At 44.5% G+C, this 23,186-nt stretch overlaps 1 protein-coding gene across 1 annotated transcript in view; it reads left to right on the plus strand.

Moving 5' to 3' along the window:
* The first annotated feature begins 20,919 nt into the window (after positions 1-20,919).
* Positions 20,920-23,186, plus strand: part of LOC125941082 (uncharacterized) — a 31,942-nt gene continuing 29,675 nt past the window's right edge. The window contains exon 1 of the mRNA XM_049658012.1: positions 20,920-21,146. Within this exon, the coding sequence (XP_049513969.1) occupies positions 20,920-21,146 (227 nt within the window). The remainder of the gene's footprint in view (positions 21,147-23,186) is intronic.

Raw genomic sequence — 23,186 nt, forward strand, 5'->3', positions numbered from 1 at the left:
GTACACACACACAAACATACGCGTGCACACACACAAACGCGCATACAGACACGTGCGCCGCACATTCATACACACACAAGTACACGCATGCACAAACACACAGACAAGCACGCGGCCACAGATACATGCAAGCGCCGACTCAAACGTGTGCACGCGCGCACGAACACGCACGCACATACGCATGTGTAGACACAAACACGCCCACGCATAGACGCAGGCACATGTACACAAACACTCCCGTACGCACAAATATGGACACACATGACGCAGACGAACACAGACATGCACACGCATGGCCAAATGTTCACGCACATGAACGGATACAGACCCACACACACACGCGCGCACATACATTCCCACACGCACGTACAACAAAACGACAAAACACGACGAAGCATCTGGCAAACACCAGCAGCAGTACATTACCGCGCCAGGAAGAACGAATATGGTCCAAGTGCTTTTAAAAGAGGGCGACGAGTGGATCAAAGGGTGTCTCCATCCTGAACGGCGGCGCTGCTATTGAGTTGCTCTAAATATACCTCGGGTGCCTCGACAGCAGCGCCGCAATGTTTAGCAGCGAAGCCGGGCTTGGTATCGAGGCGCCCTACTGATACCTAGAGTTAGTGAATATGCAGGAACTAGAGTGATGATGATGATGATGATGATGATGATGATGATTTATTGGCATCCCCTTTGAAACGGGACGGCGACAAATTGTCACCTACTCTTTGATTTAATCAGGTATACTATACACGTTCTTTAGCTAGCATTTTTGTATACCTCTCATTATTCTTTTTCTTTTTCAAAAATGTACCTTGTACCGCTACTTATGATTTTAAGAGATCAGGTCGTATCCATCTCTTCCCTGCTTTTTTTCCACCAGTACGCTAATCGTCTCTTGCTTATCTCTACGGCTGATCTGTTGATGTTTCCTTCCACATTAAACGGAAGCGCTTCTGGGAGTTGCACGTTACCTACGGTTCTCGCTGGATGGATCCCGTCGCATTCCATTAGGATGTGCTGAGTGGTCTCTGGATCTTTACTGCAACATACACATGCCTCATCTAGTTCCGAATATTTGCTCCGGTATGTTTTGGTCCTTAGGCAACCGGCTCCAGCCTAAAATAGCAAGGCACTGCCCTTTGTGTTATCGTACAGATTTTCCCTTTTAATTTTTTCCTTCTCATTCTTGTAAATCTCCATTGTCCTTTCTGTTTCCATTCTTTGCATCCGATTCACGGTCTCTATTTCTCTCACTTTCTTTCTGATGGCTCCTGGTTGTCTATTTATACTTTCTTTTACCCTGTACTTGGTTGCCAACTTCCTTAACCTCTTCCTCCATTCTGTGTCCACGCTTTTCATGTAGAGATACTTGTGCACTTTAGCCGCCCATTTATTTTCCTCCATGTTCCTGAGACTATCTTCGAAACTAATTTTTCTCTGTGCTTCTCTGACCCAACCCAACCCATGTCACCCTGCACTGCCTCATTTGTGGTATTACTGTGGGCTCCCAAAGCCAAGCGGCCTACTGATCTTTGGTTAACTTCCAAACCCGACAAGATATCCGACTTGAAGCATAGAATGGCATTTGCGAATGTTAGCGCTAGCACCATTACTCCTTTCCAGATTCCACGTACCACCTCATACTTATTGTGGCCCCACAGTGCTCTGTGTTTCATTATTGCAGCATTCCACTTCCCCTTTATTTTCAGATTATCTTCGTGGTTGCTTGAGTAATTCTTTCCTTCGTTTATGTGTACGCCGATGTACCTATATTGCTTCACTATGGGTATTACTTGCTGTTGAATTGACACCACGAAGTTATTCGTGTGTTCATTAAAGATCATAATTCCTGATTTCTCTGTGCTAAACTTAAGGCCTAGATTTGTCGCTGCATTCCCACAGATATTCGCAAGTACCTGTAAATCTTTTTTATTGTCCGCTAGTAGCACAATGTCGTCTGCGTACATCAGTCCAGGGACCTTAATTCTGTTGCACCATTTGTCCATTAGGCATGTAAGATAAATCAAAACCTAATTGGCTGTTTTCCAGTCGTCTTTCTATACCCTTAACGTAAAGCGCAAACAACAATGGTGACAGAGGGCATCCTTGCTACAATCCTTGGTGAATTCCCACCATTTCACTACCTTTCTGACCTTTCCATACCACATGTACTTGGTTGCCTCTATATATCTGCCTCAGCAGCTCCACGAAATCGTCATCTATGCCTTCGCTTTGAAGAATATCCCATAACAATTCCCTGTCTACGTTGTCATTAGCTCCTTTAATACCTAGAAATGCTATCAATAAAGGTCTTTTCTGAGCTACTGAAATCTCTATGCATGGAGTTAGTACAAACATATTATCCTCTAAGCGTCTGCCTGGCCTGAACACATTCTGTAGTTCCCCCAATACATCGTTTTTCTCCACCCACTTCGACAGTTCTAATTTTATGGCTTGCATTGCCATTGTATATATCACCGACGTTACTGTAACTGGCCTGTACAAGCTCGTCTTATCCTTATGTAATTTGCCTTTGTAGATGAGATTCATCTTGCTTTCACGCCATCCAACGGGAATTGTCTTTGTTCTAATCACTTGCTCTATGGCATTAGTCAGCAGTGCCTTGCTTTGTGGACCGAGGTTTTTCATCAACTGTATTGGGATTTCATCGGGTCCTGCTGCCGTGTTGTTAGGAACATTTTCTGCTGCCTTTTTCCAATAAAAGCTTTCTATGCTAAAGTTTGATCTCTCAGGCCTCTCTGCTGCTGCTGGATCTGTTGTCTGAACTACGCTTTTTCTCGTGCCGAAGTTATCCCTAATAGCGTCTGTGATGTACCACAGCGCATCGTCTCCTTTGTAGATGTTACCGTCTTCATCCCTTATAGCCATTTGCGAGTTTTAGTTGGAGCTCCGAGTGCTTTTATATGGTTCCAGAAACTTTTTGGGGCGCCTTTGTCTCTTTTGTGAATGTTATGCACCCAACGTTCGCTTGCGCATCCAATTTTTTTTTGCATGAGCTCACTCGCAACCCTTTTCTTTTCTCGGTATGTATTCCATCTAAGGAGCACCTCTTCTTGTGATCCCAACTTTTCAGCTTCTCGATGAGCCCTAGATGCCTCTTTACGCTCTTCTATAGCTTGTTTAATTTCCCTGTTCCACCACTTACGTGGTTTCCTCTTTCCAATCAAACAATTGTTTAGCCGTGCCCAGCTTATTTCATGCTGCATAACGTCCACCAGTTCGTTATATTCCCAGACTGCTGTAGGAAAATCCTCAATTTTCTTCTCTATGTTGTTTGCGATCTCTGTTATTTGCTCGTCATTCATTTTTAAAGACTCTGAGGCTATGGGTTCATGTTCTGCGCTAGTATCTCGCCCAAGCTTTAATTCTAAACGTCTATGATCGCTTCCCAGGCTATTTTTTTCCATTTTCGTCTATTATCATTTGGTCTAGCTGTTCATAGACCATTTTCGAGACTAAGGCGTAGTCGATACATGACTGCCTCTTTCCGCATTGTCACGTTACCTGTCCATGACACTTATTCTCCCTGTTAACTACTATAAGGGTCTGTTCATCACACAGATCCAGCACTAGAGAGCCGATGTAATCAGTATATTCGTCTAAATTGTCTATGTGTGCGTTCATATCTCCCACTAATATCACCTGGCCCGATTTACCGAAATCATTATTATCGCTTCTAATGCAATCAACCAATTCCTTATTTTTTTCTCTGCTAGCACTACCTGTCCATAGGGCAACACCACCTGGTGGTGTTGCAGTAAACCGAGCGTGTGATGTTGTAGCACCCCTAGCGTCACGTGACCGAACTCTCCTCTATTCATGGTAGCATAGACTTAGTATATACAAACTCTAGAGAAAAATCTGGGCGAAAAAGTGAGAACCACAAACGCGCCGCCCTGTTGCTACGAATCATTTTGCAGCTCTAAACCTATTCAAAATACTATGCAAAAACAAGCACTAGCGCTTGGCATATAGGCACGGACAACGTTTGAAGTTTATTCGGTATATACTTTTATTTAATTATTTATTTATTTATTTATTTATTTTTACATACTGCAGCCCTGTTAGGGCTATGGCAGGAGTCGGGAATTATACAGTTGTAGAGCGTACACAAATTGAAAATATAAGCAGCACGAAGCAAGAACAAGCAACACAAAAGATAAATCAATAACAGTCAAGCTTGAGCAAGAAATCGTCCAGAGGAAGGGAGCGAATGGCACCAGGCAGAGAGTTCCAATAATCAATGGTTAAAGGAAAAAAGCTATATTTAAACGCATCTGTTCGTGACCGATAAGGTACAATATTAAGATGGTGATATCTCCTAGATGAGGAAGGTTCCACAAATTTTATGTATTTGCTAAGGCAAGAATTGTTCGATGAGTTATTTAGTGAATGCAATAGCTTTAGGGATTCTATGTGGCGACGGGTGCTGAGAGTTGTTAGATTTAATTCTGAAAGTTTAGAAGACGGAGAAAAGTTGCTGTCATAACGACGGTAGATAAACCGGATAGCTTTTTTCTGGACCATTTCCAATTTCATGGTGTCCGATTTCTTATGCGGATTCTATACCACACAAGCATACTCCACAAGTGGCCGGATAACTGATTTGTAAGCGACTACTTTAGTATTTAAAGGAGCTGTGCGCAAAGTACGCCGTAAGTAGCCCAGCTTCTTAAGTGCTTTGTTGCAAATATAATTTATATGTTGAGACCAAGACATGTTGTTAGTAAAATAAAGACCCAGGTATTTATATTCGGACACTCTTTCCAGTGCGCAACCGTTAAATGCATAAGAAAATGTGAATGGAAACAAACGCCTACAGAATGACATGTACACGGATTTCTTGAAATTTATAGTCATTTGCCAGGTTTTACACCATTGGCAGAAATAGTCAAAAGAATCATTAAGAAGAATATGATCTTTAGGTGAGTGTATAGTTTGATAAAGCACGCAGTCGTCCGCGTATAAGCGTATGTTGACAGGTATGCTGGAAGGTAAATCATTAATATACAGCAAAAAGAGTAAGGGTCCCAGGACAGAACCCTGCGGCACACCGGAAGTTACGTCAACAGCGGCAGAGTTGGTGTTCCTCAAACGAACGCTTTGTGAACGATCACAGAGAAAACTAGTGATCCAGTTAACAAGAGAGGAATTGCTAAATATCGAGTCAAGCTTGAATAAAAGTTTGGAGTGGGTAACTGTATCAAAAGCTTTTGAGAGGTCGATAAAGATAGAATCAATTTGGTAACCTAAATCAAGTGTACTGACAATATCGTGACTAAATTCTATCAACTGAGTAATAGTACTGTAACCACGCCGAAAACCGTGTTGAAAGTTAGATAAAATATTGTTATTAGCAAGGTAGTCAGAAATATGCCTGTCTAGTATATGCTCCAACATTTTGCAGGAGTACGATGTTAGAGAGATCGGCCTGTAATTTGACAGACACTGTTTGTCGCCAGATTTATATAACGGAATAACTATTGCTGTTTTTCACGACGAAGGAACTGTGCTAGTTGATAGTGATGTCTTGCATATAAGCGTTAGGTACCGACAACACCAAAGAGAATAACGACGCAGAAAAGTATTGGGAATCCCATCTGGGCCGCAGCTCTTTTTCATGTCAAGGTTCAAGATCATGTTAAGAACACCTTCCTCAGAGACAAAGGCATCATCAATAGGAAGATACACATCACTGCTGTAAGGAGAAATTTCGAGGTTGTCTATCGCGAAAACCGATTGAAAATGCGCGTTAAATGCGGTGGCGATTACCTTAGGATCACTAGAGGACACATTGTTAACCATAAAAGTATTGCTAGAACTTACGTTAGGAAAAATTGCGGTCCAGAATTTTCTAGGGTTACTGTGCAATAAGTTAGTTAAGGTAACATGATAGTAAAAATCGCTGGCTTTCTTTGCCTTGGTGCGATATTCATCCTTAAGAAGAAGAAACTGTGCTGTAGCATGGATGTCACCCGCAGGCTTTAGGCGTCTCAGTCTGGAAATGCGGCGGGACATGTGAAGTAATTCTCTAGTCATCCAAGGGACCGTTGGGTTTTGTTTCTTAGTTTTCAGAGGAACAAAGCTTCGGATGCACCTGAGGACAATGTCTTGAAAAAACGAGACTAATGCATTAACATCGCAGGACGCGTTAAGTTGTTGAAACTGCTCGAAAGAATTACATAACTCATCAGTAACTGAGTCATCATCAGCCCGATTGAAATCGTGAAAAGTAGTATAAATATAATTAGACGCAGGGACACTTAAGGAAATAGACACTAGTACAGCTTTGTGATCCGACAGACCATCTACTACTTCACACTCATACTGGTCATCAGGAAAACACGCACTCACGAACACAAGGTCCAAAACGGCTGCCCCTCGGGTACTGCAATCAACGATCTGCTTTATACCAAATGAAAGTGAAAGGTCGACAAGCTCTTTGCACAATAGGACATCGTGACCGGATACAGATAAGCTTGGCCATGTTATACCAGGAGCATTGAAGTCGCCCATTAATATAACATTAGCAGAAGAAGCATTATGTGCGTTCATGAAATTGCTTAACGTATGAAGATCTGTAGCGGCTGATCCAGGAGGGCGATAGAAAACACCAATTAAAAGAGTTTTCTTAAGAAGGTTAACCTTACACCAAACTGTCTCAAGCTCACGAGGCCCCTCAAGCACAGAGAAGTTGAGGTCAGACCTCAGAAACAATGCGACACCACCGCCTCTTCTTCCATCTTTACGATCGCTCCGAACTACATTAAAACCGGGTGGAGATATTTCCGAGTCACAGATTTCGTCATGTAGCCACGTTTCAGTGACTCCGACAATATGAGGCGAGTAAGTAGTTGTTAAGGATACGAAATCAGAAAACTTATTTATTAAACTTCTGGCATTAGTATTCAAAAGCCGAAGGTTGTCGTGAGAATCTTGGAAAAGTCAGTGTGAACCAGCTCGTTTAACAGTTGAGCGACTCTTTGAAGAAGTAGTAGAAGTATTTATCAAGGTTTTTGTACTGTCGTCCCAGGTGTATTTCACATTGTCAATGAAGGCATGATCATAGCGCAAACGGACTGTGACCATTATTCCTGTAGGAAGTGGTAGCTTCCCACAGACTTTTTCTGATAGAACGTACGCGAGCCGAGAAATCTTCAGCTATGTGAATATCAGTGCCTTTCAGTCTAAATGCATTCTTAAGAACAACCCATTTGGTGCGGTAGTCCAGAAGCTTAATGATGATGGGGCGCGGTCGATCGCCATTCCTTTTACCTATCCTATGACAGCGCTCGATTGGGGGGCATTTAATTTAAGCTGTCCTGTAGATAATTGTGAGACCTGACTTAGCAAAGCTTCGTTAGTTTCTTCTGCCAATTGAGAAACTCCATGCAAAATAAGATTATTTCTACGTGACCGGCTATCGAGATCATCGTTCCAAGACAAAAGTTTGTTTACTGTATCATTCAATGATTGGATTTCAACACGGGTAGCATTATCACTCGATGTACTAATTTGAGAAGCGGAAGGCAAGGACTCAAGATCGCATACACGTTTTTCAAGTGCATCAAAGCGAGAGTTAACTGTATGTTGAAATTGCTTAATGTCGCTTATATCTTGTGCCATTCTATTTTGTCCTTCAAGCAGCTTAGCAAGCATATTGGCTATGTTAGGATCTACACCGACAGAAGCCATATCGTCAGATTTGCCGTCTGAAGATCCAGAGTATGTTAAGTCTGCAGTACAAGTACCTCTAGAACGAGTGGCCTTTTCGGAGTTATCTTTACAAGGTTTAGGAGGGCCTGGATTCAACTCAACGTCACCGCTCAGAAGCAGTGTGCTGAAGCAATACATGACATAAGAGTGCAAAGAAATAAGCAAAAAACCATGACCATGTGGGCGAGGAAACAACAGCAGACAACGATCATCTGAGCGAACAGTGGTAGCTCCTTCAAGATAACATACCTGCGCAAAAAGCAGAGTGCGGATGAGCATACTGTCGTCACTGCTGTTGCCTCGCCCACTGAAGCCAGAAGCGGATGGTGCGGGTTTTATATCCTGGCTCGAAGATGTCACGGGACCATGCTGACCGGTATCAAAAACATCCAGAACAATGTCATCGATGACGTAGGCATGTGGATCGCTTGGAGCGCAAGTAGACAAGCCATGACTATCGTCCACCAGGGAGATAGGGCTGTCCAGGCGCAAGCAGAAGCTGTCCACGTACTGAACGCGTTTCCGTGAAGCTTGTAGGCCAGATTGTAGGTCCACATCCAGCGCAGCGCAGTAGATGGCTCGATCAGCAAGGCAGAGGAAAGACTGCGCAAAAAGCAGAGTGCGGATGAGCATACTGTCGTCACTGCTGTTGCCTCGCCCACTCTACCCCACTAATAAGGACCGGATAGCTATTTAGAAAATTTTGATGCAAAGTTTACTGTGTTAAAATGTTGCGTTAGCAGGCGCCTTATATAGATGACGCTACCATACCGATGGAGGCTCGGGATCGCGTTGATTGCGTGCCTCGTCTGAATCGTATCTCGTCGTCTGCGTCTGCGCGCCTGCATAGGGTAGCAACATGACAGCGCCCTTGTGGTTCCCGATTTCAATACATGGGCGCTATGGGGAGTTTTTCCTCTAGAGTCGGTTATATAAACTCTATTCATGGTAGGGTATCCACGGTGCAAGCGGGGAACCACATGCGCTTACATTCAATGCCACGACGTTCTAACCACATAGCAATGTTGATGCGATGCCAAGGTATGCGCTGCAGACATCGACAACGTTGATGATGGCGCGAAACTGAGGAACAAGCTAAGGAAAGCTAACGCTTTAAAACATAGTTCGACAAAATCTAAAACTAAGCACGAAGTCGCGGTACAGAATCCAGGCCATGGCGGCCGCATTTCGATGGGGTCGAAATGCGAAAACACCCGTGTACTTAAATTTAGGTGCACGTTAAGGAACCCCAGGTGGCCCAAATTATTCCGGAGTCCCCCACTACGGCGTGCTCCATAATCAGATAGTGATTTTGGCCACGTATAGCACCAAATTAAAAAAATAATCTGTAGACTACTTTTCTAATAAGGCTATAGCTATAAGAGCACTCACAATAGAAAGTTGCACCCTTTCTTGGACACGGCTCAGCCTATGTACACTGTTTATCAAAAGTATACGAGCTACATTGCTTGCGGCCATCAGGTTCAGTACCTGCTCTTTAAACGAGTTCCTTTGGCGTGTGATAAGCTCCAACGCACTAGGAAATAAAAAGTACTCTAGTGCTTGCCATCTAGAAGTATTATGCATTTACAAGCGTGCCACGGGAGAACAATGCCACCCAGCCGAACGATTTACACGGTACCGGCGCGCAGTAATTATTGACATAGGCTGTACGTGCTCCTGCTAATCAAGCATCGCTTACCGTGCTCGTCGACAGGCTCGCCATATCGCAAGGCGACGATGTTACGTGCCTTGTCGAAGCCTATGCTTTGGATGTGCCGTGGTATTGTGGAGCCAACTAGCATGCACTCGGCAAATGACGCGCATTTACTCCGCAATTTCTGTGAGCAGCTTTGAGTGTTCCTTTCTTTCCTTTCTATTTTCTGTGACAATACATAAGACACACAAGGTTTTCAACAAAACGGCACGAACCAGCACGAGCTCAGAATAAATATTGCTTTCGTGAGTACTGCGTAATAATACGAAGGCACATACGACACACATTAGACCTCAGACAAGAGAATTCATAACCCAATACCTAACCAGTGCTACCAGTAACTAAACCTGGCTGCTGCAAGGAAAAATGCGTAGGTCCAACGAAACCTTAAAACCTTAATGGCGAGAAGCTTGTTGCAGCAGCAGTCGATGACACGCGCACGGCCTCATGACCTGTAGTTGTTCGCGCCCTGCCATTACGACGAAGTCCATGCATGATGCTTGACGATACAATAATGCTGATGAGAGATGTAGCCACTGCGAAAAACGACACACAGGTAAATACATTTAAGGATGCTGTACCTGTTCTGTCACAATGGCATAAACGTACGACTGGTCAAACCAAATTACGGCAGAACCCACTCCACGGTGACTTGGTTGCCGAGGTTAACTATTGGGGCAAATAATCAGTGAAACATACCCAGTGGCTCAAAATGTCTATTCGGGCACGAGATGCAACGTCGACCACATCTAATGTGAACACTTCATTACTATTCAAGCCAGTGAAACTACAGCGTTTATTCTACTTCACGAGTGAAATGTTCGTTATGCGATGTGTAATCATGGTGTCGATAAACACAATGATTTTACGAATTATGTGCTGAACATCAGCTTCTATGATGTCTTGAATACTAATGAGGTGTTCACCTTAGATGTGGTCGACCTTGTGCATACCCACTTGCACAGACCCTGTGACCCTATTGGTATGATTCGTATACGTATTTGCCCCGATATTGTCAGCTATAAGAGCGCGCGTGTCACTCGTATCAGTAAATTGTTGGCATGCGACGTGACTCACGTCAGAAGCGTCTCAAAGCACTACCTTGCGGGCTTGAAGTTGGTGAAGATGTTATGTGGGATTTCTAGGCATGAGTTCATCGTCTAACCGGTGGAGCATCGAGCTGCTGTTCTGGGAGACACGGGTTCAAAACCAACAATCAATTCGTAATGCTTAAGCCGGCTTTGTCATGCTCAGGACCACTATTTCTGCGCCTAAGCAACGCAACCTACTTTTCTTCCGATCAATATTCATGTGTGCGTGCACTTACTGTCACTCTTCATGCGCAGGTTTCCTCAGCAGCGTGCTAACATGGCCGGGATGGGCACCTTTGAGTAGGCTTTCGTTCTCCACTTACATGTTTCACGACATCATGCTTCAGTATGAGTGGACGAGCTTTCCCAGTAGAGCAGATGGAGGCTATTACTTCATGGTAAGTATTCCTCTCTCTGTTAAACGTCCTTCGTTGGGTCAGAATACTTGCATAGTTTACTATCAAGACTGGGCGTCCAACTCTCCAGCTACCTTCTGCCGAACGAGCATATATGAGAATATACCTCGTGACGAACAGCTATACGGTTCATCATCGATTGATTGCCAACTTAGAGTTCAATTGTGAGAATTTATATCATCATCATCAGCCTATATTTATGTCCACTGCAGGACGAAGGCCTCTCCCTGCGATCTCCAATTACCCCTGTCTTGCGCTAGCGTATTCCAACTTGCGCCTGCGAATTTCCTAACCTCATCATCCCACCTGACTTTCTGCCGTCCTCGACTGCGCTTCCCTTCTCTTGGTATCCATTCTGTAACCCTAATGGTCCACCGGTTATCCATCCTACGCATTACATGGCCTGCCCAGCCCCATTTCTTCCGCTTAATGTCAACTAGAATATCGTCTACCCCCGTTTGTTCTCTGATGCACACCGCTCTCTTCCTGTCTCTTAACGTTACTCCTAAGATTTTTCGTTCCATTGCTCTTTGTGCGGTCCTTAACTTGTTCTCGAGCTTCTTTGTTAACCTCCAAGTTTCTGCCCCGTATGTTAGCACCGGTAGAATGCAATGATTGTACACTTTTCTTTTCAACGACAGTGGTAAGCTCCCAGTCAGGATTTGGCAATGCCTGCCGTATGCACTCCAACCCAATTTTATACTTCTGTAAATTTCTTTCTCATGATCAGGGTCCCCTGTGGGTAATTGACCTAGATAAACATATTCCTTTACAGACTGTAGAGGCTGACTGGCGATCCTGAATTCTTGTTCCCTTGCCAAGCTATTGAACATTATCTTTGTCTTCTGCATATTCATCTTCAACCCAATTCTTGCACTTTCTCCATGAAGGTCCTCAATCATTTGTTGTAATTCCTCTACATTGTTGCTCAATAGGACAATGTCATCTGCAAACCGAAGGTTGCTGAGATATTCGCCATCGATCCTCACTCCTAATCCTTCCCAGTCTAAGAGCTTGAATACTTCTACTAAGCATGCAGTGAATAGCATTGGAGAGATTGTGTCTCCTTGCCTGACCCCTTTCTTGATAGGTATCTTTCTACTTTTCTTGTGGAGAACCAAGGTAGCTGTGGAATCCTTCTAGATATTTGCCAAGATATTCGCGTATGCCTCCTCCACTCCTTGATTACGCAATGCCTCTATGACTGCTGATATCTCAACTGAATCGAATGCCTTTTCATAATCTATGAAAGCCATATAGAGAGGTTGATTGTACTCCGCAGATTTCTCGATTACCTGATTGATGGCATGGATATGGTCCATCGTAGAATATCCCTTCCTGAAGCCAGCCTGTTCTCTTGGTTGACTGAAGTCGAGTGTTGTCCTGATTCTATTGGAAATTATCTTGGTGAATATTTTATACAATACTGAAAGCAAGCTAATGGGTCTGTAATTCTTCAATTCTTTAACGTCTCCCTTCTTATGGATAAGTATAATGTTGGCGTTCTTCCAGCTCTCTGGTACACTTGAAGTTGTGAGGCATTGCGTATAAAGGGCCGCAAGCTTTTCAAGCATGATATCTCCTCCATCTTTGATTAAATCTACTGTTATTCCATCTTCTCCAGGTGCTTTTCCCCTGGTCATGTCTTTCAAGGCCCTTCTAACTTCATCGCTAGTTATAGAAGGAGCTTCTGTACCCGGTTCATCACTATTTCGAATGGAAGTAGCTTGGATGTTTTGGCTACTGTACAGTTCAGTATAGAATTCTTCTGCTGCTTTTACTATGTCATCAAAATTGCTGATTATATTACCATGCTTATCTTTCAGTGCATACATCTTGCCTTGTCCTATGCCTAGTTTTCTTACTGATTTCATGCTGCGTCCATATTTTACGGCTTCCTCAATTTTTCCCACGTTATAGTTTCGAATATCCCTTACTTTATTCTTGTTGATCAGTTTTGACAGTTCAGCGAATTCTATCTGATCTCTTGAGTTGGACACTTTCATGTTTTGTCGTTTCTTTATTAGGTCCTTTGTTTCTTGGGAGAGCTTCCCTACAGGTTGCTTTGGTGCCTTACCTCCCACTTCAATTGCTGCTTCTGAGATCAGCCTAGTTACGGTTTCATTCATTAGCTCTATGTTATCTTCATCTTCCTGTTCTAAAGCTGCATATTTGTTTGCGAGCACCAGCCTGAACTGATGTGCTTTTACCCTTACTGCCTCTAGGTTGGCCTGTTTCCTCTTGACTAATTTCACTCTCTCTCTCTTCAAATTGAGAGAAATCCTAGACCTCACTAACCTATGGTCACTGCACTTAACCTTACCTAACACTTCTACATCTTGCACTATGCTTGGATCGGCAGAGAGTATGAAATCTATTTCATTTCTTGTTTCTCCATTAGGGATTTTCCAGGAATTTATATACAACTGTGTAATAAAATTGTAGACATGAACAACGAATTCTGCTTGTAAATGTGCTTTCTCGACATGGTATTCAGGGACGCGTAATAATTTAAAATACCCAAATAACTCGCGTTTCCCGAAAAGCCATTACTTTTGTAGGCGTAAAAGGGGTTTTATTTGGCATTTCAAGAGAGAAGATTCCAGCAGAATGCATGTCACGATGACTATCGTCGATAGTGCTATTTGTATTCAACCAATCTAACCTCATATTGTCACGTAGTAGTAACGGCGAAGAAAACAGTCGCAAAACTGTGAATGACGAAACGGACTTCTTATTGGGCAAACCGGTGCCCACAAAAGCTAGTTGCACTCGAAGCACAGCGATAGTGGCGAATACAGTCGGCAAACGTCGAAATCTGTTCTGCGGCGAAACGCGTCGGCTTTTATCGTGAGTCATCGAAGGTTCCAGATTAATCCCTGATGCCCGCATGTCTTTCAGAAAGCTCTAGACAATTGCGTCGCTCATACAATCTGATTACATGAGCGTCGGTGACCATAAACTACGGATAGAAGCATCGATAACATTCGAGAAACTTCCGATGCGATAACGTTTAACATTTGTTAGCCGGTGGAAAGCGGCCACCGGTGAAAGATAAACATGTATACGTGTCAATACCCTCCCCTTAAACAGCATCGTTCCGGTGCTACAAGCACGCAAGCGAAAACAAAACGACGCGTAATAAAGAAAAAAAATAACAAAGTAACAAAGTACCTAAGCTCGTCCGCGGGCGAACCTGTGCCCACAAAAGCCAGTTGCATGCACTCGAAGCACAACGATAGCGGCGAATACAGTCGCCGATCGTCGAAACCTGATATGCGGCGAAACGCGTCGGCTTTTATATGTGAGTCATCGAAGGTTCCAGATTAATCCCTGGTGCCCGCGTGTCTTCCAGAAAGTTCTAGACAATTCTTGTCGCTCATACAATCAGATTACATGAGCGTCGATGACCACAGACGACGGATAGAAGCATCGATAACGTTCGAGAAGCTTCCGATGCAGGCGCGTCCTGTGCCGAGCAATTACGTTTAACATTTGTTAGTTGGTGGAAAGCGGCCACCAGTGAAAGATAAACATGTATGCGTATCAATATCGTACTGCTAATACACCTTTATTTACAATCTGTAGTGGTCTGTAGTAATCCGATGCGCATGGCGTCAGTGGTGACGTTAAAGCAGGTATGCGCCTGGAACAGGTGCGATCTAGCCCCTCCCGTAATGTGTTCCTTAACACAAGTTCTGAGCAGAATTATACTGCAGCACTCTTCTTCGCGAAGAGCCAAGTAAATAAGATTGCTTCAACAAGATCACGTGGATGTCGTAGCCTTTTGAACCACCAGAGAAGTTGAAAACATTCACGCGTCCGATTTAATGTAGCACACACGTCCTTTAACTACCACTTCGCCGATTGTAAGCACAAACGCTCTACATCCATCAAAGCACGTCAAGGGAAGCATGGAGTGTACAGTCCAGTTATTCCGTCTGAGCGCACGGGCAGCGAGGGTGCATGACTATTTTAGAAACTAAATTGTAGGAAAAGTAAGCCACCAAGTCTTGCCGTCTGGAGGTCATGATCACGGTGGCCTGGAGAATGTACGATACAAGGTCGCTTTAAAATCTGCACAACTTCAAACAAATCGTACAAGTTGTCCTTAAGCCCAATTTTGCCTTGGTCAATGCCGAATAATTTGTGGTTCCGATAATTCAAATAGCTCTTTTTGTCTTTTCTTCGAGCTTTAATCAGTGTTTATTCAAAGCAACGTCTGTCTTTTCCCGACCTTTTTTATGCACAGGCGATCTTGGTGGCCGGAAACTGCGTCGCTTCAATTGCCGCGGCACTGGTGATGCACGCTGTGTTTGAGAAGCCCCTCGCTTTGCTTGCCACCTTGGTCGAAGAACACTTTCTGACGCGCCCACAGCCGCTGTACCATGGGCCCGCCGTGGAAAAGGATGAAGGCGTCTCCAAGGGGTTCGTCGCTAGTTATAATAGCTCCCACATCAAGTTGTTGTGACCAGGCTCGTCAAGTTGTTGTGCTCCTTTTGTAGGCAGCAAGCCAACACCAAGTCAGGCATTGCTGTCGCTTCCAAATTATTTATTCCTTTAAAAATACCGGAGCAACAAAGTCCTTAGTTCACACTGTGATACCATATGGAACTTGGCGCTTGTTTCTGTAATGCGACACATCTACGGAGCCTTAACGTACAAGCCATGTCACTGTAAATGAAAACACGTCATCAGTCTTCGAGGCAGTATAGCTTTCGCATTTCTTCACCGTGGTGCAAATGTGATTTATATGAAAATGCGGATTTCTATTTCTGTAATATCAGTTGACCTAATGCACATTAGTTGAATTTAGTAAGATCATGGCAGGAAATAACGTCACTGTCACTTTTATTTTTATTCCATTGCACAGTAATAAATATGAACCTACAAGTCAAGTAACAAGTGTTGATAAGTAGCACTCATTCTGTAGATCCTGCTTTTTGTTGCTCTCCGTCTTCACGAAGCCTATAATAGGATGTTTTTGAGCGAGTAGGTATTTCATCAAAAAGAAGTTTAACGCACAAATAAAAACACGCACTAATTCAAAACGACATTAGCCTGAGTGTCAAGCCCATGAAATTATGTGTCCTTCAAAAATTCTGCGAACATCGTCTTTTTTTTTCTTTTCCCTTAGGCGCATTTATACTGCAGGGACATAATAATGTATACTGTCCTCGTGCTGCAGTGGACATGAACAGGCTGATGGTGATTATGATGATACTGTAGGCTCTGCCACATGCTGTCTATCAACCGCAGTTGCCGCAGTGTAATAATTTGCACGTACTCCATCATCGGCCATAACTTTACTACCACTGGGCAGTTGTTATTGTGACAGAAGCCCTCGAAAATACGTTATTATTGCTGTGATGTGAGAACCTAATGAGGCGCCAAGTTTAAATTTTGAGAAAATGGCGTAAAGTGAGAGCTGAGCAGTGGGAAAATAATGAAGCTTGTGCATTGTTTCTGGGTTAGAAATGGCTAAATGCTTGTTTTTCTCTGTTTGGAAAACTTGTATAAAACTTTGAAAAGTTCAGTGCCGGACCGTGTCCTTGTTGTTCTCGCGCTGCGGCGAATGATGTGAACCAAGTGGATACAACCCTGCGTCACTCAAGGTGACGCAGGGTTGTGTCCACTTAATCTAGTCAATGATGAATTTCTCATTATTGAAAATTTGTGCGCTTTGGTGTGATGTTCTCTCTTTATTTACTTAGCGTAAAAGTCTTAACGTGTCCGCCATAGTGACCTTTTAGGCACTGTACTGTGAACTGAACTAATTCAACATTATATAGGACAACTCATGCTTATCACAGGTCATTTATTCTGCATTATGCATATGTACATCTTCAACTAATTTCTTTCTAGCATGTGTTTCTGTTACGTAGGCAATTTTGAAAGATTTGGATTGTTTGCGTTTTCGTTCTGGCTCCACTGTTCTCCAGAGTAGTGTTTACTATTAGCTAATATTTCAAGATAGCGAGCTCTTCACTAGCCAAGCTTCCCATACTGTCACAGTTAATAAGCATCAATGAGTAGTCATTCTTTGTAATCTTCGTTTGAGCTCTGTACCAACGTTATGTTACAAATAAAGTATGTTTCATTTGTGTTTGAATGCCAAATGCACTCACATTTTAATTCGCGCATGGTCACATCGCAATATGGCGTTGTTTCTTGCTGGACTGCTTTTCTAAAACGTTCTTATTTCTTGTATTAGATGCAACTACAAAGATGAATTGTCACATGTGCAGTCATACAGCGCGCCTTCGTCATAACAAAATAAGTGAAAAAAAATATGCACCGAAAAAAAGGCCAGTAAGTCGGACGCGAAAAATTAATGGCCAGAGAAAGGTGGGTAACTTCGTCTGTAAAAAATATGTCATTAAAATAAAACTTTCGGCTAGATAAAAAATTGAAAATATGCACTGAAATTGAGACACAGAAAATCTGGAAACGCTATCCAAGCAAAGTTTGTGCGGTTTAATTACGGCCAATACAAAAACGACTATTGTAACTGCTCTTTAAAAAAAAACCATGTCGGAAAATCTCTGTGTGATTCTGCAAGGAAACACGTCTATTATTTTTGCCGGGCATTATATTAAAGACCAAACTTTCTATTTATTTTTTGAGTGCCTCTAAATTTTCACTAAAAGCTGATGTCTTTTTTCTTCGTTGTTGGCGGCATCGTCATCGCCGTCGTTGTTACTATTTTCCTATTTTTCCAGTGAGTTCATCTTTAATATGTGCCCTCAATTTAGTGTGTGTGTGTGTGTGTAAACTTTATTTAAAGAGGTCCGGAGGCTCGACTTAAGCCGAGGCGGGCCGCTCCCACGTTGGCACTGTCAGGCCAAGCCCTTCAGCGACATCATGAGCCCTCTGGACAGCCCTTAGTTGGTCTTGAAGCAATGGGCTTTGTATTCTTTTTTGCCATCGAGTCCATTCTTCCAGGAGGCTGGGAATAGTTGCGGGGCACCCCGCGAGCATATGTTTGATTTCAATGATGCCATGACAATCATTACATTCCATCCTAATCTCCCTCTCTGGATATATTTTGTTAATATGGTACGACGTGGGGTACGTACCCGTTTGAAATAAGCACAGCGAGACTGCCTGAGCCCTGTTTAGCTTTGAGTATGGCAATGGGAATTGCCTGCGTCCCAGATAGTAGTGTTTGGTTATCTCATTATAAGTTATTAAATGATCTCTATATTCCCCGGCCCGATGGTGAACGGCTCGGTTATGACTGTCACGGTTAGCAAGTCCTCGTGCCAAGTCATGCGCAACCTCGTTGAGGTTTACCCGAGTCTCGTCAATTTAGTGCAGTAATGTGATTGGACGTTGTGTTGATTTGTTCTGTACTTATGCGACAGCACTTTACCGTAACTCTTCGCTACCATGCAGCGTCCACACTGTGGGCACTTTTCATAAAACCGAGTACTCCTGAGCGAAAACTAGCGTGGCACGTAATTCACGCGCATTTTTTAGCCTGTACTTCACTCAGTTTTCAAAGGAGGACACCATATCTCCCCTCAGGTGACCGTTAACAAAGAAAGATCGCCGCCGCGAACGTTTTTAAAAATTTAACTGTTCGCTACCAGTGTCCAGGATTGTGGACACCTTTTCTTAAGTGAAATACTGCTCAGCGAAAAGTTGCAAGGAATTCCAAGCGCGCGATTTATTAGGCTAGCTGCATGCATCATATGTTTCCAAAACAGCAAAACCTACTTGCGCATCGCAAGAAAATAACAAACAGCTCACAAGAAAGCTTTGGTACATTTTTAGCTGCCTGCAAATTAGCCCATGGAGTTCCATACAATTATCAGAGTGAAATGTGGCGCTGGTGTTTACGGAAGCTGCAAGTTGACAGTTCAGCCAGCATGGAAATGATAAGTTGTACATTGACGTGCCTAAATTTCGTCTTTCTCGGTTTAAAGTCGATTCGTGACATTGCAAAGGGATCATCTTTAAGAAAGTATCGCATAAAAAATAATTAAAGAAACATCAACATTTTCCGAAGGCTGAATTCGAACACAGGACCTCGATCACAAAAGCCCGATATAGAAGCCATTACGCGACGGGTGCATGGACAAGCGGAACCACTGCAATTAGCAGCAATTATGCGTGTTTGCAGAGTCTTAGTACGTTCTGAATTAAACAAAGTGTAAATTGCTTTGACAGTTAGGCCAACTTCCCTGATAAAGCGTAATAAACGTAGCCGCAAGGACGTCACAAGCCCCAAGCAAGAAGGTCAGACAGATCCATGTACAACCCAACAATCCCATTCATAGTGGCGGAACGAATGCTGCGCAAGAGTTACCTCAAGTAAGTGCCGAAAACCCTATGACTTAGTCTTATGCACAGCGGCTAATTTTCATCTTCCCAAAGAGCATGCTGACATGGCTGGCTGGCTTGCGTAGTACCGATTGCATTCATGTTGACAGCGCGATTATCAGCGAAAAAAGATAAGGTGGATAAACAGGGATAAGGTGCATCAGAGAGAGATAGAGAAAGGGTGATCTTTATTTGCTCCAGACGTGGGTTTCTGCAGAGCGCCTGTGGATGGGTCCTCAGTCCCGGACTCCCGCGGCTTTCACTGTCCGTCTGGCCTTTCTGAGACTCACCTTTCTAAGACACCTTATTCCTTTTTTTTACTTTTATACCAAAAAACAATGAAAGAAATGACATAGGCGGGATGAGCGCTGGACACCAAGAGTGTTTTCTCACAAAGCGCACATTCCAGCTTTGCGCTGAAGCGAGGGTGGATATTTCTCTGCTTAAACCTGAAAAGAATCTGAAAACAAGGCATATCGAAATTAGAAACAGAAATCTGACCAGCGGGCCCCCTGACAGCACAAAAGTTACGATTTCACGCGTGTGATGTACTCATTGAATTATCGTAGCTATTTGTGGGGCGCACATGGTGGTATGCTTATTTAATTGTAACCAAGTCGTCCCCGACCTTTCACAATAGTGCCATTCAACGCAGCAGGTTGGATTACGTCCGTAGAGACCAAGATCCAGGCTGTGAGTCACATTTATGGGTGTTGTAGAGCCTCGAGAATTTGCAAGCGGAGACCGCTCCGCTAGGCCTAGACAAGACTACGGAGTAAGCCCCAACCTGGCACTCGAAGCTTATAAAAACCACCATGGAGGTTGATGCTTCTGCCTCGCAACCACAAGAAGAATCCACTGAGTGCGCAGGTGATTGGCTGACAGTCAAAAGGCGCAAACAACACATCAAGGAAGCACCCATGAACTCCGACCCGGCCCCCGAGGCACAGCAGCGCTCGCCGCGCAAACCACCACCGCTCCCGAAGCAGCACCTGAAATTAATACTGAGGCCGAGGTCTCGTCTTTTCGAAGTGGCCGACCCCGGTCATCGCCCGAGCAGTACTCACGGCGGGAGGATACCCACGCACCACCCCGACCCAGAACCTTATCGTGCGGATAGAAAGCAAGCAGAATATCGCAGTAGTGAGCACCTCTAGCAAAGACATGGCAGCTAGGATACGAGACATCAACACTGTGCATCTCGGCGCTTAGGAGTATGCAGTGGCCACATATATCGCACCACCGGCGAATTCAGCTCGTGGAGTGGCCCATGGCATCCCTGATTGAACGACGGACGCGGAGCTCATGCGCGGGCTGTATTCACACAAAAGACAAATCCTACAAGCGCGGATATGCTAGGGCCATGTGCGACCGCATTGATAACTTTCGACGGAAGCACGGTACCAAGGTGTATCACCTTTGACGAAGGCGAGCTACGCTGCCTACCTTATCGACACACGGTCAAGATATGCAACGCGTGCCATCAAATCGGGCATCGAACCGACGTTTGCCCGCACCTGGACCAACCTACCTGCGAAAGATGCGGTGCAGTAGAGCCTAGTGATGGACGCGACTGCAAACTGAAAGGTTTGTTGTGCGACAGCGATCACGCGACGGCGTTGAAAGAATGCCCCAAGAGATTGCTACCAGCGCCATGCTCGTCGCACAGGCCACGCAAGGGACAGGCACACAAAGACAACACCATGACGGAACAACCAAGCAAAGGTCGCAGACAGCGATCCCGATCTCGGACCCGCTCCAGGTCCAGACCCAGGGCGGCATCACAACAACAAAGCAGCAACAGATCCAGATCCGAGAGCAGAACCAGGTCCAAGAGCAGTACTGGGTCCCGCCGTAGGTCGAAAACCCTTAGTCACGTGACCTCCAAGGAACAACAGGAGAGCTGGGCAGAACGGTGCCTCCCGAAGTCTCAGAGACAAATGAAAAAACCAAGCGACGCATGCAGCCATCCCGAGACGCAAACACAAACACGAACAACACTGTGCAGGCGCTTGTGGCCCTATTGCAGAAACTGCGCTTAGAGATAGCCGAATTGCGCGCACAGCTAAAGGAGTAACGAAGCCGAAACAACCCACCAGCGCAAGAAAGTTCGCCTGTACCCCGAAGACCACCACCGCCGCCACAGCGCGCGTCCACTCCCTCGAAAGGGCAGGAAACCGTCGAAGAAATAAACACCGAGGCGCCGTCCGAGCTGAATCCGAGAGCCTAACCGCTCGATGCGAGAGTAACTGCCTGTGAAAGAGGTATTCAGGAAGCCCTTCTCCATTTGCAGATGTAGCTCTAGGATGGCTTTCCTCTTAGAGCTACATCTGCAAATGCAGAAGGGCATCGACGAGCTCCGACAGATGATAACGCAACTGCACGAAGTTTTCACCCCTCTGGGGTGAAAGAAGCCGCGAGTCTATCCACACAGAGAGGCCGCCCTCCAGCAAATATTATAAGTGGATCAAAATGGCCAGAAAACCGAATGATCAAAATGGAGGCATCGCCGTTTAGCAGTGGAATTGTCATGGCTTCACTGGCAAGAGGGCGACGCTGATGCAGTACATTGCCAAACAAGACACACCGCCGGATTTAATAGCCTTACCGGAAACAGGGAAATCGCCAACAATCACTGAGTATCACACTCATTCGACAGCAGAAGCACGTACGGCCACACTCACGAGCAAACACCTCACTGCAATAGACCACACCTATGCGGACACGGGAATCGATCACGTGTTCACGGAACTAGTACCGCAGCGCAGGGGAAACAGGCGTGTTTTTATACTCAATGTATACAGTTCGCCGAATGAAACGCTGGGACCCCTGACAACTGGTGCAGCAAGTGAGGCAGCTAGCTGGACAAAAGGGCGTCCTCATATTAGGCGACTTCAACGCAGCGCACGAGGCGTGGGGGTACGTCAGACATACCAAAAAGGGAACCTTGTACAACGCATACAACAGCACCGACTAACGATAGTGATGGATCCGACATATCACACGAGAGTAGGCAACAGCACGTCCCGCGACACTTTTCCCGATCTTGCGCTCGCGTCCCGACTTCAGAACGTCGAATGGGAAAACACTAACGACACGTTAGGGAGCGACCACTTCATGCAGACCTCGTGCATTTCCTATTGTGCCCGTAAAAAATGTCGTCACACGAGTCAAGTTCGTGGAAGAAAATCGGTTGGATATTGCTTAACAAGGCTTTCAACTTATTCGTTTAATTTTCGCGTTTAAATCAGTCCTCTTTATATATTAGGTAATCTGGTTAAATAATGACAAGAGCTCAGAGTAAAAATTACGCTGACTTGTTTAAAACGACAGTGAACAATACCGAGGTGGTTGCATTAACACAGAGCACGTGATTGTTTCAATGCTTTGCACATGTTAGCTGAAACACCCTCTACAGCCATCTGCACTGCCCTGTAGAAATGAACCACTGGTCATCCCTTTTCTCTACTAAATTTTATATTCGGAAACTTTGCAACACTGCATAGCCACAATATTTTGCTGTACCGCGACGCTAGGCAGGTGCGCTATTGCGAGAGCTGATGCCACCAAACCTGCGTAGAGCGAATCACATTTAAGGCAGAGCTTTTCACATTTGAGGCAGTTCCAGAAAATGGAATATACTGCAGGTGAGTCAACCGACAGAGAAGCAAGAACAACAAACGAAGAATGTATATTTTCTACAACATGTAATACTAAAGGCCTACTATAGGCTACCTTCCGGCCTACTGTTGTAAATACTAATCTAAATATAGTGTCCTAATAAGCCAGGCAGTCTATTTCTACCAGGAAAGCGAAGGATTGTGCCTAGAGTCTATAAAAAAATTTGATAAATTCCGGTAAATAAGACTAACCCGTTGAACAAGAACAAAGCGC

This window comes from Dermacentor silvarum, chromosome 10 (assembly GCF_013339745.2).
Source record: "Dermacentor silvarum isolate Dsil-2018 chromosome 10, BIME_Dsil_1.4, whole genome shotgun sequence".
NCBI lineage: Eukaryota > Metazoa > Arthropoda > Arachnida > Ixodida > Ixodidae > Dermacentor > Dermacentor silvarum.